Here is a 22008-nt window from a genome sequence, read left to right as displayed (position 1 = left end):
AGAGCCTCGAGGGCAATTTATACCTAAATTAGGCGTATAGAAAATAAAGCAAAAATTTAGCTATTCAAGTGTAATTTAATTGCTGCTTTTCAATTCCAATTGGTAATTCATTGGACAACATTCTACTTTTACAGACAATACCAGTAGGCCTAGGCCCGTTTGAAAGATAGGCCTACATTATTTTGTCAACAGAAACATTTCTACACGTACTGGTCCGGTACCTGGTATGCTCCACCATTCTCTCACAGCAGTTAGTAGCCTCACCGGTACATGTGCCAAGTTTGTCACAAGAATGTTTTTTGGAACTAACATTATGATTATTGTCCTTGGAATGATTATTGGTAAGAAGTCATGTTCACCGTATATTAAGACCTTGTGATGAACAGCCTGCAGACTTTTTTACAAGAATATATCTTATTCATTCGGCTTTTTTAGGAGACAGTTTGTTGTTAGTCTCTGGTTTTCACAGTTTGGCTAAAGATTGTCGCTGGGATATTACAGTAACCAGTACCGATTCACCTCTTCAAGAAGAATCCGTAGTTGAAAATATAAACACTCATTTCGATATCACGGAACGAGTTTCAGATTATATGTACGACGTGAAGAATATCATACTGAAGCCTACTGTTAGTAAATCAACATTCATTCTCATCCATAATTTAGAACCAGGACCCGGTTGCTCACCGATAGTTCTGATTGAAAATGAACGAATCAAACTGAAATTTAATGTCAAATCTTACCAAGAACTGTGGATGAAACGGGTCCTATTGTTCTAACTATGTGCTATGTTCTAACGATGCTTTTTTATCATTCAGACCGGATATCTAGGTTATACCTATTTTCTAAGTATAAAACTCAAGTGCGATAATGATGTAAGTGTTTTTAGAAAGATCGCATAGGCCTAACTTTTTTCATTGAAAGACACGTATGTATCGTAGTGATCGTTTGGTCTCTCACCGGGGATAATCTTCGGGTTAACATTCACGACGATTTACGATTTTTTTTTCAGGCTGAAGGCAAGCAGGCTCTGGAATTAGCTCTGTCAATATCACAACCAAAAGTGATTATGACATATTGGGGTGAATTGATGTTTGGTAGAAATGAAGGAGTCGTACAATTTGAGATGTTTGGTGCTTTAGCCGATATCAGCGCTATTTCAGGTACCATCGATTGAAACAATCGTTTTTAAATATTGTTCTTTGAAAAAAGGGGCGCCGTGAAGAATTATTTCTGTTGATTTTTAGGAGTCGATTGCGGAACTGTTATATGTCACCCTACCTGGTTAGTTCCACTGCCCGTTGATAAGAAAACACTTATCATCGATATAAAAGTTACTGCTGATGGAATCAGACAGACTATTCAATCTGAGTAAGCTTTTGATATATTCACATCGTGATGTATCAATATTCAACTAATATTTAATCAGAATTTCATATTTCTTTACTAGAACTATTGTACCTATGGATGGCTTCAAGTTCGAGGCTGCAACTCGCTCTGTTTCTAACGTGCTCGGGTTGCAGAAACCATTACAAGCTTTAGATTCATTTTCCTGGACGAATATCTTACAGCTTAAATTCCTACCTAAAGCCTCTCCAGTTATTGTCGTCGGTGGTTTTCAAAATGACCACATTCTTTATGCCGAAAAGGAATTCAATGAGATTTCTGTGCTGCAGTTGACTATTTTAGCTTCTCTAAGCGGACCTGATGTTTGTAGCGCCGGTGCTTCTATTGTTTATAATACAGCTTCTCTACAGGATCGAATTCTACTGAGCACACAGGTAAAACATATATTTAAAAATGATGAATATTTATTTCATAATCATTAACAATACGTATAAGCAAAGAACATACTGAATTAAAAGTTCTTTGATGTAAAAAGATGTAGGCTAGTTGACAATGTTCATGTATAGATCGTTAAAGCCTAGCGCACATCGACACTGCGATTGGAGACAACTAGTTGCAAGGCAGTTTTCGGCGCATGAGAGGAACTGGCTGGATACGATCAGTTGCTTGAATGTGTCGATGTGAGCGAGCTTACGATTGGTAAGCGTCGATCTATCTCCAGTTCCAGCCAGTTGCCCATGTTCTACTTTTGAGCAACTGGTTGTACTCAATCGCAGTCATATCCGTCGATGTGCGCGCTCTGGATCTCGACGATCGACACGCGCCATGCGGTTGCTGCAACTGACCGGTTGTAACTAGATTTCGATGTGCGCGGGGTAATCGTTCGGTAGCAACTAGTTGTCTCCAATCGCAGTGTCGATGTGCGCTAGGCTTAAGACCCTCTGATCGATTCCCTTACTTCAATCTTCAAAATTTTCAGCAAGGACTGGTAGAAATATTTGGAAACTATCGACATTTACAAGAAGCTCTTGTATCCGCACATGTACCCCAGGTAGTACTATCCCGATGTGTAGCTGGTATCGTTCTACCAACGCAATTCCTTCTGCGCGAGAAACATCTCCTTATTCGAACCGTAGATTCAGTTTTCGCGAGTCGTTTAACTGAAGGTATCAGTTGTGCGATGTCTGTTATGAAAACTAATGCGGCAATTCAAATCATTATACATTCATATTTTCATATATTTTTGTTTTAAGGCGTAAGGCTGTCTTTTACCGAGTTAAAAAATGAGTACACGTTAAATACGGTTTGTGCCGGTAGAGGAAATACATGTAGCGTTGTTGATGCTGCCCCTTTACCAGTCGGTGGCTGCAATTTCTTAATTCTACTATCTCTTGATTCGTTTTACCAGTTAGTTCTCTTTGAAGGTATGTTTCTGATATCATTTTCATACGCTTCAGGACGACCCAGTCCGTAATCAACCAACTGAGCAAAAACTTTTTTTTTAACTTTCGATAAATATTTTCGTGAAAATAGTTCGTATAGGTTTTTTGATTACACCCATAAAATGCTCCCTCACTATTTCTCATTCCATAGGTAACAATTCTACTAGTGGAGTGTTCAGTACATTGACTAATATTTCCAGAGATGTCAGTTTACTTCACCCTGCCGAGATAAACACGTTCCATAGTGAAGTGATTGCGGGTTCGTTGTATCTGAAAGGTTTAACATTTCCCGCATTCATTACTAGTCATGTCTACATTTGGGGAAGCAAACTGTTGCACAGGTGAATATCACGTGGCATCAAATCGACTTACTATCAAACTGGCCCCTTCTCCCTGTGTATAATGCTTAATCAGTATTCATAATCAAATGATTGACAAATTCTGCGGTACGTACTAAATAAACGTTCCCTTTTACTACAAACTTTAGGCATTTTTGATATGTTTAGTTGTTTAATCAATGTTATTTCAGTGATGATGCTGGTGCTTCCGTCCATATGGTCGCCGAGTACAACAGTAACAGTAATATCTCTTACTTCACCACATCAGTCGACGGTCAATTTGCATTTCTCACCGATAATGGAGAGGTATATGCTACGCGAAATCAGTATCAAAACTGTGCTAAAGTATAAGCTTCGATGTCTCTGCTTATTCCAGTTCTCTGCTTATATATTGTATTCGATTTTAGTTGTGGTATGGTTTAGTTGCGAAAACTCAAATTAAGAAACTGAATCCGTCCGGTGGTTGGTATATTTATCATTGGTTTAATCAAGATTTGTCGCACGGAAATTCACTGATCTACTCCACCGTCAGTATATTCTTCGATTACCACAATCGCTTGAATCAGGTAAACAGGAAAAAATGCTGGAAATCTCTTGAGGCAAATATATTGCATTTGTGAGACTCAAAGAATTCATTATTTACGAATTGTTTTAGCTTTTGGCAACAATCAATGGAAGTAATCTTAATTCATTGGAAAAACACGTTGTTGAATTAGGTGGAATCATTAGTTTGGAGAGTGATATGTTAAATTTCTATCCCCAAAAGGCCCAGATAAGCGGGTAAGTCTGTCTTCTTTAGAAACTCCAATTTAAACAAGATCATTTCATTATATCTATCCAGAAATATCCGATTTTCAAATAAATTACAGCGCCCAATCCTGTAGTCCAACCAGTCCGGAAAGTGTGCATTTCATAAAGAAATGTCCTTTCTTTAAACTCTGGTTTGATACCGACCCTAGATTCTATCATTCTGGCAAACAGGCAAGTTGAATAGTTGATATTCTTAAATATTCAGTCAGTTGTGTTTCGTTACGACTTCAGTTGGTTTGTTTTATTGCTTTGTGCATTGTGTTATCATACAAAAATAGTGTAGATTTCATTAATATTTTCCTGCTTCATATGTGTTTTGAATTTTCACTCGAAACATGAATATGTTTTCAGGTTTTTGAATTCGGGACGCCTCGATTGTCATATTACATGAAAAAATATAAAATTGATGGTCTACTCACCTACCAGGCCATAGCTCACGACTTGATAAACATGGATTTAAATGATAAGAAGATTTATTTGGACGAATATACGGACAGAGTGTCTAAATGGAGAGGTCGTATAACTTATCAGGTATTACTTACTGCGAGCTACAGGCTGCAGAATTATATTCAACTTTCACTGAGTTTTGATCTAACGATTTGTAATCGTAGGGCTATAACGATTATTTGTACGATAACCACCTTCTGAAACATGAAATTGAAATCAATCTGATGGATTATTGGAAGGTAAGGTTGCACGGGGTTCTGCGGTTTTGATTAAGGGATTTACAGTAATAGTATATATATATATATATATTTACCATCTACTTCCGATAGGTGTTTAATACGAGTTGGATTGAACAGCCTGATCTACCTGAAATCGTATTCCTCGATCGACTGGAAGATTTCTCTTTCAATGTTGTCATTCAAATGGAATCTGTTTATTCTCAAGGTTAAGACACTAGAATCATTTCTGATGGATAATCCGCATGTTTTATGAATGTTATATGGATGATATATGTACTATTTTAGGTATTAAATCTCTTGATGACATTCAAGTATCGTTCAGTATTTCACGTAGTGATATTTTACGTGTTGACAGTATACGACACGTTCACAATTTGAATGAATCGATTAGCTATGAGGTGAGAGTTATATTGTCTATTTACTCATAGATTTGTTTTATATTTATTCATGGATTTTGTTGGTATGTATTTCATTTCAGGCTTCTGTCTCTAGTTCTGGGAATCTTCAGATTCAGGATAAACCGGGTGTCAATCTCTATCCTGTCTCATTGATTATGTCAGTTTGGGATAGCGCTTTAGATTGTAAGGATCCAACCAAATCTAATAGCAAGCCATTGGTAATATCTCAACATTCTGTTGTATATACAGATGAAATATGCACTTGTTTTATGCAATAAGTACATTGAAAATTTCATATTTTCAAGTTAAGTATTATTATTTATTCGTTGTAGGGATTATATACAACTAATGTTGTGCTTGGATGTCCTCCGACTTATAAACTGAAATCTGATGTGAGTGCAACGTCGGCAAAACTCGCTGAATTTCATGAAGTTCCGTATGACTGTGTATATCCAGATGAAGACTTTCCCTGCGTATATTACACTAACAGTGAGTCATTATAACGGTATACAAAATCTGTCAACGCAGTTCTTAATTTTCATTCTTCAAAAACGATGTAATTCTCGATCTTTCAAGGTTTCAATCCTTATTTCATGGTAATTGATACGGCGACCGGTATCTCATGGAGATATACCGGTAATTATACTTTTACCGTCATTGGTGGCAGTTATTACGGCAGAGAAAACATAGAGATGTACACCGACGATCAGATACAGAAATATAACAATCAAACTAAAGAATCGTAAGTTTCATTATATCGGTAAATAGGTGAAATCTGTGGATCCGATGGTTTAGAGAAATATTCGTTGTATATCTTCAGGGCTAACAACTGGTTAGTTTGGGGGCCAATGGTCGAAGGAGAGGGAGACTCAACGCATTGGCACATATTTGATCATACACGTAACGGAATCAAGTAAATTAATTGTCTATTTTGAAAATAGCCTGATCTTCATTTATCATCTCATTTTGTGTTGTTTTGTCACTGATTTTTATAGTTGGCTGTGTATGCGTAGTTCTAGTTGTATGGCGGACATGCCTATACCATTCCCGCATGCTCCAGAAGTTACGTATCTCGTAGAAGTTTCCAATAAGTAAGTTGGCTGAGAATGTTTACGTCCAGCGGCCGCGGCCGGGTTCTTATCGATTGGTAATCTCATTGGAGACAAATACAATTTTCTCGTTTCAGGGGAGTTAATAAGGGAACGACTTACTGTGATTTTACAGTCAGGTTCATTCTACGAATACACGGACTTCCAATTGACACGTATTATGTGGCTGTGCCATTATTTGTGGTATGCGAATTCGTATTTATGATTGCCTTCATTCGGCGCCGATCAGAGTTTACACTCTTGTTTTCTATGTTTTTTTTCTGACTGATTACTTACTATTTCATCCCTAGATTACGACTGCTCTGTGCATTGGACATCTGCTGTTGTTTTACGTTTGTCTGAGAAAAGATGAAGAACTGTGGACGTGGATTAAAGCTTTCGTGAAGAACTTATTTCGAAAGAAAGATGAAGAGGATGATGAAGGTGAATGGGTATCAGATATCAGAGTCCTAAAAGTTTCCTTGAGTTGATACATCATTCAACGTTTTCGACTACATCCTGGTTTATTTTGTATTGTGGTATTTCATCGTGTGTTAAATGTAGTAAACATGCCCTTTTCACGTATACCTTTTATCTTTTTTTAGATGAAGATGATATTATGATGGGAAGTGAAGTTAATTTGCAAGAACTGCTGAAAGATGCGGGTAAGTGTTTCTGGTATTTTGCTTAAATAACTTTGACCTGGCAATTTGAACAGAAACCGACGAATTCATTGAGTTGGGTTGATTCTATTTCAGACCAAAATTGGGTTTGGAGGAAGAAAACGGATGATTGGAGTAAAGACCCGTTAAATGATAAAAATGGCGATGATGATGATGAATCGTTGAGTGAAGAGGATAGCGATGATAAAAGCGAGGATAATCAACGAAACGGTGATGATACCATGGGCTGGGAGATAATTCCACCGGTTGAAGAAACCACGAAACGCGATTACGACAATCAACCAAGATTGAGAAAACAATGAAATAAGTTTTCTCACAAAATTTATCTGTTAAAATCTGAGTTGACTTCTCCAAAATAGTTGACATTATTTTTCAAACATTTTATTCTTTTTTAAGTTGTTGTTCTTCTGTTTAGTCATGAACTCTGTATGCATTTCACATTGTTTCGTGTTGATACGTTCAGAAATAAAAGTTACTTTTTTCTTTTTAAAATGAATAAGAATGGAAGAGTTTAGAGAGTGTGCTTCGATGTAACGCGTAGGCCTTCCGTTCACATACGTCATCCACGACTCTACAGTAGTTAGCGACCAATAGCGCTCGGCCGTCGATGTGATGCGCTGAGACGTCCAGGTTCACGCATCGCCACCCCTGACACTTGCACGACATTCAACTTGACGTAATAACGTCCACCTGTTCCTGGGATGTATGATTTTTAATGATTTATGCGTCAAAATGTATTCGACCAGTGAAAAAGTTACGCCATTGGATTAAACGAAACAAGCGACCATTTTATTTTTCGTGCAAGTTGGAGAATTTGAAAAGAAATGAATAATGTACTAAGAACATGTAAAAATCCAATTTTCAGCTCTACGGTTTGTGTATATTGATATGTCACAGCGAACTATACGTAAATACAAACATAATCTTAAACATAAAGTTTATAGTTCCATTCAGAATTCGCTAAAGGGATTCCCTGTCGACTTGATTGATAATGACAGCGTGACTTTAATATCCAACGTCAATCTTCACTCGGCATGTCTTAAATCTTATTTCTGACCACTGAATCGTTGCTAATTGTAGCATAAAATCCACGCATATTTGCATAAATCGTATCCAGGTATAAACAGGATTGGTTTTTCAATATAACCCCGAAATGCATTTCAGTGGGAACTAGTTTATTTTGTCGGATAGTGTACACATTCAATTCGTTTGACATTTTATTGTACTAATGTTGTGTAAGTATATATTCTTAATACGCTCGATGAAAGGACACAGTAGTCTGGGAAGTTTTAATATATATCTTTATAAATTGCATTTGTAGAAAGACGGCTTTCGAAGTGCAAACATCGCCGACGAGAAAAGTAAATAGTTCTGTGACAAAACTATAAGTGTTTAAAGTCGCCGTGAAGATCTGCAATTTACAACTCTGGAAATGTGTAAAAAATGTTTAACGACTTGGATATCCATTTGTAAAGATCGAATCTCGGAAAAACCAGAGTCATGATCGACGCGTTTCTGCACGGTGGATATTAATTACAATATTTTAATTACGATCGATCGGATCAATTGTTAATTGCCTATAATCTCGACACAATGGATTCCACGTCTAACGAGCGAGCATTTGGTACTGACATGTCAGACTCAGGAGGGATTAACGGAGGCCTTGATTACACAACTGCTGTACGTACCGAGGACGAATGCATACAGACAGAACCTGGGCGAAGAAATAAACGTATTCAAACTAGAAAATCTTTTCTCCGTAAAATAGAAAAGGCGAAAGCGAAGTTTAAGAAAATGAAAGATTTAGGAATAATTCTGGAGTCGCAACAGATGAATGAATTGATGAACAGCGGCGTTTGCAATTCAGACGAAAACTTCGGTGCCGAAATCGAAGAAGTAATTAAATGTGAAAATGCACCGTTAAAAGAAGGTGTACCGGCACTGCCGAGTATACGAGAGGATATCAATATCAACGACAATAACAAATTGATGCCACTTCAATCTACACAATCAGGTAACACGTCGCCTGGATTAACGGATGGATATGCAAATTTCATACGCAATAATTCAAATGATTTGATGATTGAAGACGATATACTGGAACGCGAGGAAATTATAGAAGAGGTAAACACACGAGAAATGGTCGAATATGTTGATTCACGACAAGGTTTGGAATTCATGAATAATCACACTAAACCAACAACTGATTCTCGATCGAGCACCAAAACTGTTGAATTTGCTGACGAATTTGATGACAGATCAAACAATATCCCTGAAGGTGGACAATTAAACCATATAAATGCGGAAAATGAGTTGAATACGGAAATTATTAATGACCAGAATAACATTGAAACTAAAGGAAACTATGGTCGAGATGTCCCGACAATCGTAAAACCTAAAGCACGAAGAGATAGTATTGCCCAGACAGTAGACTTCGTTCACGCTGATGACAAAATAATGCAATGTTATTTACGAGATTCGAGTGAGTTGTACACGCAAGCTTTTATAGCAAACATTTCAGGATCAGTATGGGTTGAAGATGGATGGTTGATATCGGAGGGGACGCAAACAGATGTAATCAAGGAGTCGAAGTTTACTCAAACAATGCTGGCGCACATTAATCCTGCATTGGCACGAAAACTAGGTTTTCCGATGTCATTAGAAGAGGTGGCATCCGTAGAAACACAAGCTGACATCGATATCGACGATAAGAGCTGTCAAACTGAATCTCATAATGACGGAGATTGCTTCAACAATCCGTTCTGGATTCCTGATACGTTAAACATGTCTGACCTTATAACTGATGCAGAAAAATCAACAAATATTAATGATTCTATCATACCAGCATCGAATGTCCAAAATAGTTATACCGCGTTTAACGCAATCAGAGATGATGAAATTACCAAAGAAGGTATCATTGACGTCAATAATGCTGCTCCATTAGACCAAAGAGACGGTGACGAATTAAAAAAAGATAAAAGCTCGACTCCGAGAGTGATTTCACCAGAACTTATTTCCACAGGCGTTGAAACAGAGTTTTTCGAATTTCCAAACGTTGTAAACGGTACACAAACATGTTTCTCTACCGCTAGTTCAATAGCATCAGATTTTACATACATCGACGAATGGGCAGAGGTTTCAGACAGCGAGTTCGTGACGAACAATGATGACGAATTCGAGGTAATCTCAAATCCGGACGATGATCGAAATGCGATTGATAATCGCGATGACGAGATACAACCGATTAATGTGCTGAAAGAAGAGACCTTAGTTCTATCTGAACATAACAAAATAAATCATACATCATCCGAATCCAAACGAAAGCAACTTGATATTACAGAACCAGAAATGATTGCGGTAACGCAAGTGACCGAATATGCCGGACGTTCTCCTAACTTTGATTTTGAAGAGAATTCCGATCATTTCCTTTCTGGAAATCTATCGAATTCGCCGAAAAATGGACCTCTTGACTCTGGAGATAAAACCGACAGTGCTGCCAGAACTTCATCCCCTGCACTACCGATATCCGCTGAAAATGACGACGGACACATTTTATGTGAAAACGTATCAGTTCTAAATAGCGCAAGTTATGAAGGAGGAAATCTCACTTCACAAGGAACTGTCAAACAGTTACCAACTTCACCAGTGAATTTTGACAAATCAATACAGCAGCAACAACAAGGCCAAACACATACAAGTGACCAAATAGCAAATGCACAAACAGGTTTTCCTAATCAGCAGATCTCTAGCAGTCAAGGAAACCCCTCGAATAATCAAAGAACGCGTGGAATTCCGATTAATGCAATATACTCCAACAACCAAGGGGGTATGCCTTTGTACTATGAAACAACGAAAGCTGCCAACCTAGAAGGTGGAAATAATCTGAATACCTACCCGATCACAAACGGGAATCAACACCAAGGGGCACCGGAGACTCTATCTTTACCATACGGATTTATACCAAGTGTGCTACACTCTGGTGATATGTCTACCGCAAAGACGCCTAATCAAATCGGTACACCACCAGAACCTCCGAATAGTTATGGATTTAAGCAAAGCATCTACAATCAGGAACACGTACCACCTGGCACACAGGGCCGTTCTACGAATCAACTAAATACCAATCTAAATCAGATGATGCCAAACCAGGGAACGCCTTTGGTATCACAACCTGTCATAAGGTGCCGACTTACTGCCGATGGGGCCATGGTAAGAGAAGTATGTCCGCCGATACCTACAGAGCTAGAAGGACAGCAAAACATGTCTCACACACAGCATGGTCCACCAATGCCTCAACCACAGCATATTGGACAGCCAAATATGCCTCAACCACAGCATATTGGACAGCCAAATATATCCGCGGTACAAAAGCATCTTAGACAGCCAAATATGCCTCAACCAATGTATCTCGGACAACCAAATATATCTCAACCTCAGCATGTTGGACAACCAAATATGCCCCACCAACAACATATGGAACAGCCAAATATATTCGAACAACAACAGCATCTTGGACAAACAAATATATCCCAACCCGAAACTATTGGTACATCAATCGGAAATCTTCGACATGACACGAGTTCTAACAGGAAGCCGGAAACTGAAAGTTCTATGAATATTAATCTGGGTAATCACAATGAAGCTATTAATGTATCAACTGGTTTCATACCAATCGGTGATTCAAGTTCTTCAGATGCTCCAAATTCAAATACTAGAAATACAGACAATTTTCCAACTTCCGAAGACTCCGACAAAAATCATTCCGTGCACATATATACAACACGCGATGAACTGAATGAAAGTGGCTACGGAACGATGACAGAGGCAATTCTATCTTCTCAGTTGCCACAAAGAGATTCCAAACCAAATGTACCGAGACTACAGATAAATGACGAGGACGCAGAAAATCCCGAGGATGACCGATCGCGATGTTCAAGTCGGATGAGTACTGCCACTGTTGATGAGGGAACCCAGACCATTGGCCCAGATGGAAGAGCTACGCCAATTTTTAAAAAAGTAAAAGACGAAGGCACGTCACCTCTTTCCAAAGGCGGCTTAGATAAAATTCGTAAAGATAGAGTTGAAGTTATTGAGAGAATCATTCAAGACTATGACCATCCGAGGACAATGACTGAGTTAGCGGAAGCGAAGCTGGCCTATCATATGGGAAGTACTGATCAGCTGCTAGAAACTATAGATGATCCTTGGTATACAGATATTATGCTACCAATTGTCAGAGGTGAGCCAAAAGAGGTCGACGAGCAAGTGAAAAGAGTGACAAAAGAGTATCTAGAAGAATGCACTCGACAAGCTAATGAAAGTGTAAATGCAATCAAACAACACCATGTTGCGGAAATGGAAGAACACATAGAAGAAGAAGAACGTTTCATGGCCGCACGAAAAACTCCGGAACCGCGAAGTCCTAGGTCAGTCACTACCCGAACTGAACTGTCGGAATATCACAGTCCACGGTCAGATTATTCTGGACAACGGACTCCGGATTATCTTAGCCCCAGATTAAGCCGCAGAAATATACCAACCGACGGGCATAAATATAAATCAGTATCTGCACCAATTAGTGTAACATCTATGGAGTCTAGAGAAATGAATTATGCGGAACCTTCCACAACTCAGTACAGTCCCAGAAGCGCCCAAAGCAGTAGATATCAACCACGTGCTTTTAGAGATAGAAACAAAGAAGATCCATTACCACCCAATTACAGGTTAAATTTCCACGTGACGGATACAAATCGCTCGGACCATTATTCTTTAAATCCTCAAGTGCGTTCAAGAAGTTTGGGAAGTCCGGCCAGGACTCCTTCCAGCCCACGCTTTTCCAGAAACCGACCAAAAAGTCCATTGGTACAATTCCAATCGCCATCTGAGACAATGAAAAATTTGCTGCAGATCAGAAGAGAACTCGTCAGCGGGACAATCGCCGATCACGCAAATGAAGATGAGTTCAAACCGCGATCCAGGGGCCCTTGGAATCCAAAGAAAAATGTCAGATTTTAGTTAATAAGGTATCTTTATGAATTTTCATATCAAGTGGTAGCATAAAAATGAATGTCATGAATGAATTGAAAAAACGGTCACTGTTCATCTTTTTCAGCAATAAGCACCGACCGAATTTGCGTTTCGAGCGAAATGAAGGTGAAAAGACAATTGAAAGAACATTTTCGTTTACTGCTGATAGATGAACTATAGAATCATCAACTGATCGAGTTTAGTGTGCTAATATAGTTCCCATATATTAATTTCGTCATGATAAGAAGTAACGCACACTTCTTATCAGTTATTTGAATATTCTGTTTTTATTTCTATCTGTACTCAAATGAAAAGGTTTCATCAAATGAACTAAAAGATTGATTATAGGCTAACGTGATGAAACTACGCAATAAATCGCGAGAGACGAATGAAATATAAGTCCCTAAAAACCATTTTCAAGGGTGATTATCACTCAAGATTATCAAGATTATCAAGATCATCATTCTTGAAAATGGTTTTTAGAATAAAACCGAAAATTCGAGGTTTTGATACATTTTCATAGTTTTGGTGTTTTAAAATCTCTTTCGAACTTGTGATTGTGGGACTTATATATCATATAAGTGTGATATGATAAAGTAGTTTGTGTGCCAAATTAGCTGTGTTAGTTTTGCATTTTCAATGAGTTTAATCTGTGATATTGTGAAAATCATTATTATGTTTCAATTAGCAATAACTGATCGTATATTTTGGCATTAATTTTAACGGTTGTTTCGTGTCAGCGTTAAAAAGTATATTTCTGGGTTTCCTGTTGCTATATTTTTACTTCAATAAACTTAATTTAGTTATGATGCTGCTTTTGGTCTTATGATTCATGATCGGTGCGTCACTGGTGGTGATCGTTGGACAAGAAAATTGTTCAATCATCCCATTATACGTGGGAAATATCGGTAATCGAAGTTTCCAGGGGATACCACGATTCTGGCCACGAGGATTTCATCTTAGTCGCACAATTTTCTTTTTTTTCAAATCCTCACCGAACCAAGAGCGAGTCGCAATTACTGCACCACATGCAGTTTTTTTTCAGTTTGCAATTAGATAGATTTTCTAGAAACTGCCACCAATTCAGTTCGATCTCGTCCGCCCTCATGCAGTCCACTGTTGGATGTAACACACGATGACATTGAGTTCTCAGAGTCCAAACGATTCGGTTCTAGTGGAAGAATTATGTCCTCGTCTGGAATTCTACGACTACAGACACTATACGATAATTTTCTTAATCGGTGGAATTAGTTTCGTGGGCTCCATTCTGAACATATTCAGTTTTCTTGTGTTGAAGAACTTGAAATCATCAGTTAACTCAATTTATCTGTTACGAGTAATGACGGGTGCTGATATCGCGTATCTAGTAAATATATTCGTCGATAGCCCGCTCAGGCATATCATTTACCGAAGTCTTTACGGCGATGAAATTTTCCATCATCACGATTACGCTATATTTCCGATGTGGCATTGGGTTTGCATCGCTTCGTACAAGACGACATTGAATCTACGTAACTGGATAGTTGTCTTAGTCGCCTTAGATCGATGTATACATATCTTATTCCCTTTATGGGCTCGGAAAAACTTTGAAAGGCAACAAATCAACAAAATCATAATAGCAGTTTCGATATTTTCGGTTCTTCTTTATGTTAATAGATATTTCGGGGCCAAAATAACTCGTCAAAGGTGCGAAATAAGTACAATTGATGGTCCGTTTGAATGGAAATTCAAGAAACATCCTATGGTTAATATTGTAGATCGGTACGTATTCATATTTGTCACAGTCTTGATCCCTGTATCGTTTTTGATATTGGCTAATTTCCTTCTTATCGGGACTTTACGTCGTTCCGGAAAAGAGCGCGCTTCATTGACGAATAACGAGTCCACAAAATCCGCTGTCGCAAACAACAAAGCTACGATACTGGTATTTGTAACCACAACGCTGTTTTTACTCTGTGAACTTCCTACGCTCATTTCACGTTTATTTCGTTTTGCATTGGGCAAGAACAAAAAGGTACCGATAACATTAGAATACGTGGCACAAATCTCTGACAATTTGACACCGATTGATTCCGCAGTGAACTGTTTGGTATATTTAATCGCTAGCGATATTTACCGCGCAGCTGCTAAAAATTTGTTGTCATGTTAAAGTAAGAATCAATTGATGTATATATATTTTTCTAACTGGTCGTTGTTGATCTATTGAAACTCGAATTTATTATATAGAACAATTGCCTGTAACTTAAAATGCGTTCGAAACTCTTAAGTTATCACATAAATTACCTCGAATATCAATGATCCTCCGAGTCCAATCTAGTTCATAATCAATTTATTCTCTCATTTGCATTATACGTGTAGTTTCATTGCGATAGCGCATGATGTCCTTTTGTGTATTTTGCATCACCACGTTAGTTACTGGGTGTACGAGCGAAAGAGATGAAAATCCCTCGTATGGACCATACTTCCTGCCACTCACCAATCTAAATCTTGGCTTCGATTTCCTTATATCATCTAAAAAGTTATGTTCTCGCGGCCGCATGAATATAGGATTTTGTTCTTGTACTTTTGGCTTTCTTTTAACCGGTGAACTGTAAAACCGTTTATTTCTGGTTAATATTGGCAAGTTTTGTTTGTTGGTCTGTTTTATGAAGTCAGATCTCCACCTATCTGTGATGTGCTGCCACACCAGACGCGTGTCTGTTCGTATGTTCACATTTTTCTCTGTTTTCTGTTTTGAATAAAGACGATCATGAATACGTATTCACGAATATCTGATTTAAAGCTATTAAGCGATATATACATTATATGTATTAGGCAAGATACTTACGCTGAAGTTCTTATCTGAAATCTTTGTACCAAGGTTGACTTCCGTACATTCAGTCGATTCCAAATTTCGTCGCTCTTTCATTGATAATGTCACTTTTTTACTAAATTTTCTGGTCGCCGAAAATATAGCATTATTCATCAATCTTTGGTACGTACGTTTTTGTTTGTCTATTTCGAGATTATATTTCATCAATTCTTTCTTGTAGTCATTTGACTCTACACCTCCAGCCGGACCCGAGTTCGACAAATCCATGATTACAGTCGCATAAACATAATCGGTTTGAATCACTGAATTTTAGAACCAAACCTCAAGAAAAGGTTGTCAAGACAAATCTAGATAAACAACAAGTATTGTGAACGATTAATTATTCAAGCGAAACCTGAAAGTCACTAAAAAGTCTTAAATTATTGATGGAGTTACGGAGCAGGATTGGAATTCTCAACTTACAAGTTTACATGAACGCAATGGCCTCATATATACATTGCACGCCCTTTTTATATGGTAAATCTTTCCATTTTGAATAGCACATACTGTCATTCCACTGAATTTAAACTATTGGTGCTAAGAGAGAATATTTGGACGATAGATGAATATATCATTATCATATATATATTCAATTCGTGCGTTGATATTCTCCGTCGGAAAAAAACCATTGAGAAATAATGATCGCATTTCGGGTCCCATCAAGTTTTTAAAATCGAAAACTCATAATCGATACACGGTGAAAAGATAGTAGTTTATGAATTATCTATGGCGAAAATAATAGATGGTTAACAACTCACTAGGAGAGAGACCATCATGAACTATCATCATCTTCTGTAAAAAAAAATTGCATGCTTCGTGGCGATTCACAGCGGGAAGTCTTGAGAAAATGAACGATTCCACCGCTCCATTATTCTGTCCTCGACAATCTTTCTACGAGTATCGTCACTATATGATATTATTTCTTCTCGGTGGAATCAGTTTTATTGGAACATTGTTGAATGTATTCAGTTTTCTTGTGTTGAAGAACTTGAAATCATCAGTTAACTCAATTTATCTGTTACGAGTAATGACGGGTGCTGATATCGCGTATCTAGCAAATATGTTCGTCGATAGCCCGCTCAGGCATATCATTTACCGAAGTCTTTACGGCGATGAAATTTTCCATCATCACGATTACGCTATATTTCCGATGTGGCATTGGGTTTGCATCGCTTCGTACAAGACGACATTGAATCTACGTAACTGGATAGTTGTCTTAGTCGCCTTAGATCGATGTATACATATCTTATTCCCTTTATGGGCTCGGAAAAACTTTGAAAGGCAACAAATCAACAAAATCATAATAGCAGTTTCGATATTTTCGGTTCTTCTTTATGTTAATAGATATTTCGGGGCCAAAATAACTCGTCAAAGGTGCGAAATAAGTACAATTGATGGTCCGTTTGAATGGAAATTCAAGAAACATCCCATGGTTAATATTGTAGATCGGTACGTATTCATATTTGTCACAGTTGTGACACCGGTATTGCTTTTAACGGTAGCAAACTTTTTGTTAATTTATTCCCTTCATAAGTCAAGGAAAGAGCGCGCTTCTTTGACGAACAACGACTCCACAAAATCCGCCGTCGCAAACAACAAAGCTACGAAACTAGTATTTGTAACCACAACGCTGTTTTTACTCTGTGAACTCCCATCGCTTATCTCTCGTTTATCTCAATTCGTCACGGACAAGTCCAAGAAAGTACCAATAGCATTAGAATATGTGGCACAAATCTCTGACAATTTGACACCGATTGATTCCGCAGTGAACTGTTTGGTGTATTTAATCGCTAGCGATATTTACCGTGCAGCTGCTAAACAATTGCTGTGTTAGAATATCACCTCATCATGAACTGTTTTATACCCCATCATTGATTTATTTACAGTTTTTGAAACCATCAAATGCACTGAACAATAATTCAAAGAGTCGTATAGATATAGAGAAGCCAATCATTTCTACGTTCCCTCGAATACTGCACACAATTATTCAATCTATTCACCCAACACCACTGAGCGAAAATTAACTCTTGACCCCGTTCCACAGTTAGAAACTTGGAAATAAACTGGTCTTAACTTTTTGTTCAGCTTACCGAGCGCTATGGAATTGGGACTGATCTTTGTTGTTAGAGTCGGAATCCAACGGGTCGATTTATATTAAAAAAAGAATTATTCGAGTTGTACATAGGCTCCATTAAACATCGAACACCCTCTGCATATCCATTTATTGATTTCATCGTTTTTACGAAACATAGTACGCCTATGGGAAATAATCTTTTTTCAAAATATGGATTTGACAATTTTCAATTTTCTTCAAATTACTGTTAGATATAATGTTATAGATTTTCTAGATGTCGAAATTCGACATAATAAGTCGAATCTCGAGTTAATTATGTCGAAATTCGAGTTACGAATTTCGAGTTATTTTTATGTCGAATTTCGAGATAATACGTCTAGTACATAGAAATAACATCAAATTCGACATGAAAAGAAAACTCAAATCATATAATAAAACATGATAAGCCGGATTTCGACATATTTTTATATCATTATGTCAAAAACCGAGATAATAACTCGAATAAGTCGAAATTATGAAAATATTATCTCGTAAGTCACCAAGGCCGGGGCTTCCGTACGATATTACCTAAATTGCGTTATCGTTCTAACAGTCGTTTCGGGTGGGATTTCCCCGATACCATGTACACTTCTAGCGTGTAGGCTACCGGGAACGAGATAAGACGCGACGCCCTGGGATGCTACAAATGGGCAAAATGGACGACGATACCGCTGTACAGTTTGTGAGTATACATATTCTTCATGTCATTAGTTTATTCAGATTGGTTTTGGCAGAGATTTGACGTCACTAACATGTTAACATCGGTCTCATCTGTATTTACACACTACTAACAGGGCTGTGGGTTTTGTGAAAGTCCTTTGTGTAACTGAAAGTGGATACATTAAAGTCAACGCTGTTCTGCGAATGCATATAACTAATTTTACAAATAGGGTTAGAATAAGGATTTTAGGGCCAGATTAAAGGGTTGGGATCATTCATTTATTTTCAAGAGACTTTTTCAAGCCCCCCTGTACGCAAAATCGGCAATTTTTTCATAGCATTACAGGACGCAATTGCACTTACCCCTCCCCCTTCCCTAATGCGTACGTAATAAATGAATGATCCCTTATGGGAAAGATGAAATTAGGCTGAACGCTATGAATAGGCCTACTGGCATCAATGAGGAGCTTATGGGCAAAAATAGTGTTTACAATAATGATGCCATATTAGCAAAATATTCACTGCCTTCATGAAATAAAAACTGCAGTCTATACTTTATATGTATATGCCTATATACCGGTTCAAAATGGAATTCTTTCAACTTCAATGACCTACTATAGTAAGTTTTTTAATGGAATTCTATTATGTCTTGTGTAGGTGTAGGTAAAATATACAGCGTTCTCATTTTGTATTCTATTAGGAACCAGTGAGACCAGCCGGCCTTCCCGCTCAGATGGCGGTCAGTATTGGATTTGAACCACAATTTACTACTTTTAGCGAGCTTAGCTTCGATCCTCAATCACAGAATGTCTTGAATCAAACACACGTTACCCATCAGAGTCACCAACGACTTAAAGCGTCAATAATCAGCCAGGCATCAATGTTACAACAGATGACCAGGGACCAGTTTTCATCGATGCAAGATCGTATGACTTATGAGACTCTTTTAAATGGTATTGATTTAAGTTCCACTTTCCTTATTGGCTCCAATATCGGACATCTGAGTAATTTAGATAGCACAATTGATAATCATTGTTATTTTATCTTGAATAATGTGTTTGCACTTCGATATTTCTATAGGTTTGTTGTTCCAAGGTGAAGGCGTCCTGAACAACTTTCAGTATCTGTACTATACTCATGTGGAGTTCCTGAGTGAGAATGGCACTGAGGCCGGTTCACCATTACTTAATGGTCGTGCTTTGCTTACTGATCGGCGATTACTCCTTATGTCTGCAGAGATTACTCAAAGTGAGTTCCAAAAAACGGGCAAATCTATACCCTGAGAACCGACTGGATTATATATACACTTGGCTAAAGTGATGTACATATATATATATATATATATATATATATATATATATATATATATATATATATATATATATATATATATATATATATATATATATATATATATATATATATATATATATATATATATATATATATATATATATATATATATATATATATATATATATATATATATATATATATATATATATATATATATATATATATATATATATATATATATATATATATATATATATATATATATATATATATATATATATATATATATATATATATATATATATATATATATATATATATATATATATATATATATATATATATATATATATATATATATATATATATATATATATATATATATATATATATATATATATATATATATATATATATATATATATATATATATATATATATATATATATATATATATATATATATATATATATATATATATATATATATATATATATATATATATATATATATATATATATATATATATATATATATATATATATATATATATATATATATATATATATATATATATATATATATATATATATATATATATATATATATATATATATATATATATGCCATATATATACCATATATATACCTTTCTATTCAAGATGCCAAACTTGAGCAATACGGTGACCCGAAAAAGACTCCCGGAGGCTATCACGTTACTGCATCTCAATCCGATGCTACTTCTTACAAACCGATTCCGCTGCACAATTTCTACAGCATCGAACTGCACACTGCATCCGGAGTTAGGGCTGAACAAAACATCAATGCTGAAGCGCCCTGTTGTTGCGGTATTTTCGGATGTTGTTTCGGGTTAACGGGGGTAAAATTTCGTTTCATTATATTACAATAAATCATATTTCGTTAGAGAAGATTGTTACTAAAACATTTTTTGTCTTTGTTGATAGATGGCGCGATGTACGAAGACCTGGCATCCGGACATGCCCTTAGTTAACAGTTACAACGAGAGGATCATTTTCCTGGGTACGACTTTACCTCCGTGGGGAACTCGTTCGATGATAAAGATTCACATTCACCCAAATGTTTCTCTCACGTTGGCCAAGGATTTCGTTTCTGCGCTGCAATGTTTCGCGGGTCGCCTCCATTAGGTGTATCCGGTCGTTTCTTTATTAATCAACGCTCTACTTAATATTCTAGTTCCTAACAGTGGCAAAAATGTTAATCAAAACGCGTACAGTAGACTCCGCCTATAGAGGTAGCACCGAGACCGGAAAAATGTTACCGCTTAGACACTCCGGTATAGATCTTCGGATTTTCTACGTTGACAAATAGGGACAAAATATCTTAATCTCCTTTAAGATTTAAATTGTTTTCATCTTTATGATAGGGTTCTCCGAGTTTGAACAGATTACCTGATAGACCGGTACCGCTATAGACTGAGTCTGCTGCATTATAATCACCGACTTGCATTCTTTATTAATAGTTGATTCGTGCTAATTGATCATGTACCTATAAAATACAGTTCGTATGTGAAACAGTGTAAGAATGTCTGAATCAGTAAATCGTATGTGAAGCCTAGAAAATCACTTCAATCATAATCATTTTGTGACATTCATTTCTATAGACGTAACAAGTTTCAATAAAACAAGCTTCAATCTTTATTCACGTGTTTTCTCTCCTATTTTAAAGGTGTGTCTCTTATTCTAAAGGTTTTACGTTACGGCATCTCAAACCTTCAAGGTCGTGATGAATAACCGGCTGTTTTTATTTCGAGGTGACAACTCAAATCCTAATTTGCAAAGCTTTTTTGGATGGGGCGAGGACAATACGATATTCCCTGACCGCTAGCAGCAATCAGCCAAGTGGACGTATGTTATTGGCAAATGGATCGACGTGGATGGGAATCAGTCCCCCGGGTGAAAGCTACATAAACTCGGCTTGAAAACCTGTCATTACGAAGGTAAATGAACGTAAATTGATGCGGCACCCTTCACCGAACATTGAATTACCCCAATCAACTGCTGTGACAAGGAATGGGATAAGAATTCCCCCTGCCACCAATATATGCGCGGAATATTTTGTGTCGTTTCGTCCACGGGGATGAACAGAGTTTATTCTCTTGTGTATCTTAAGGGCACACATGAAACGTTTGATATTTCGACGAAAGAACATCGACAAAGCGATTCTAATGAAATTACTTAAATGACAAGTACAGTTGTATTTATATATGTGCACGATTCCTTTTATCCACGAG

At 37.0% G+C, this 22008-nt stretch overlaps 2 protein-coding genes across 2 annotated transcripts; both read left to right on the top strand.

Moving 5' to 3' along the window:
• Positions 1-313: 313 nt before the first annotated feature.
• On the top strand, positions 314-4998 carry LOC141915335 (cation channel sperm-associated auxiliary subunit gamma 2-like). The gene is made up of 12 exons (XM_074806833.1): positions 314-341; positions 436-626; positions 1010-1160; positions 1245-1368; positions 1448-1778; positions 2324-2510; positions 2938-3127; positions 3316-3430; positions 3532-3690; positions 4286-4465; positions 4546-4620; positions 4906-4998. The coding sequence occupies exons 1-12, from the start codon at positions 314-316 to the stop codon at positions 4996-4998; spliced, it is 1824 nt and encodes a 607-aa protein (XP_074662934.1).
• A 13317-nt stretch (positions 4999-18315) lies between these two features.
• On the top strand, positions 18316-20932 carry LOC141905532 (uncharacterized). The gene is made up of 5 exons (XM_074794420.1): positions 18316-18462; positions 19141-19393; positions 19521-19688; positions 20399-20616; positions 20702-20932. Exons 1-5 carry the CDS (start codon positions 18418-18420, stop codon positions 20900-20902), a joined length of 885 nt encoding a protein of 294 aa, XP_074650521.1. The 5' UTR covers positions 18316-18417; the 3' UTR covers positions 20903-20932.
• Positions 20933-22008: the final 1076 nt, after the last annotated feature.

This window comes from Tubulanus polymorphus, chromosome 1 (assembly GCF_964204645.1).
Source record: "Tubulanus polymorphus chromosome 1, tnTubPoly1.2, whole genome shotgun sequence".
Classification (NCBI taxonomy): Eukaryota; Metazoa; Nemertea; class Palaeonemertea; order Tubulaniformes; family Tubulanidae; genus Tubulanus; species Tubulanus polymorphus.
The sequence above is the reverse complement of the archived record's forward strand: the minus strand, read 5'-3'. Positions and strand labels throughout refer to the sequence as shown.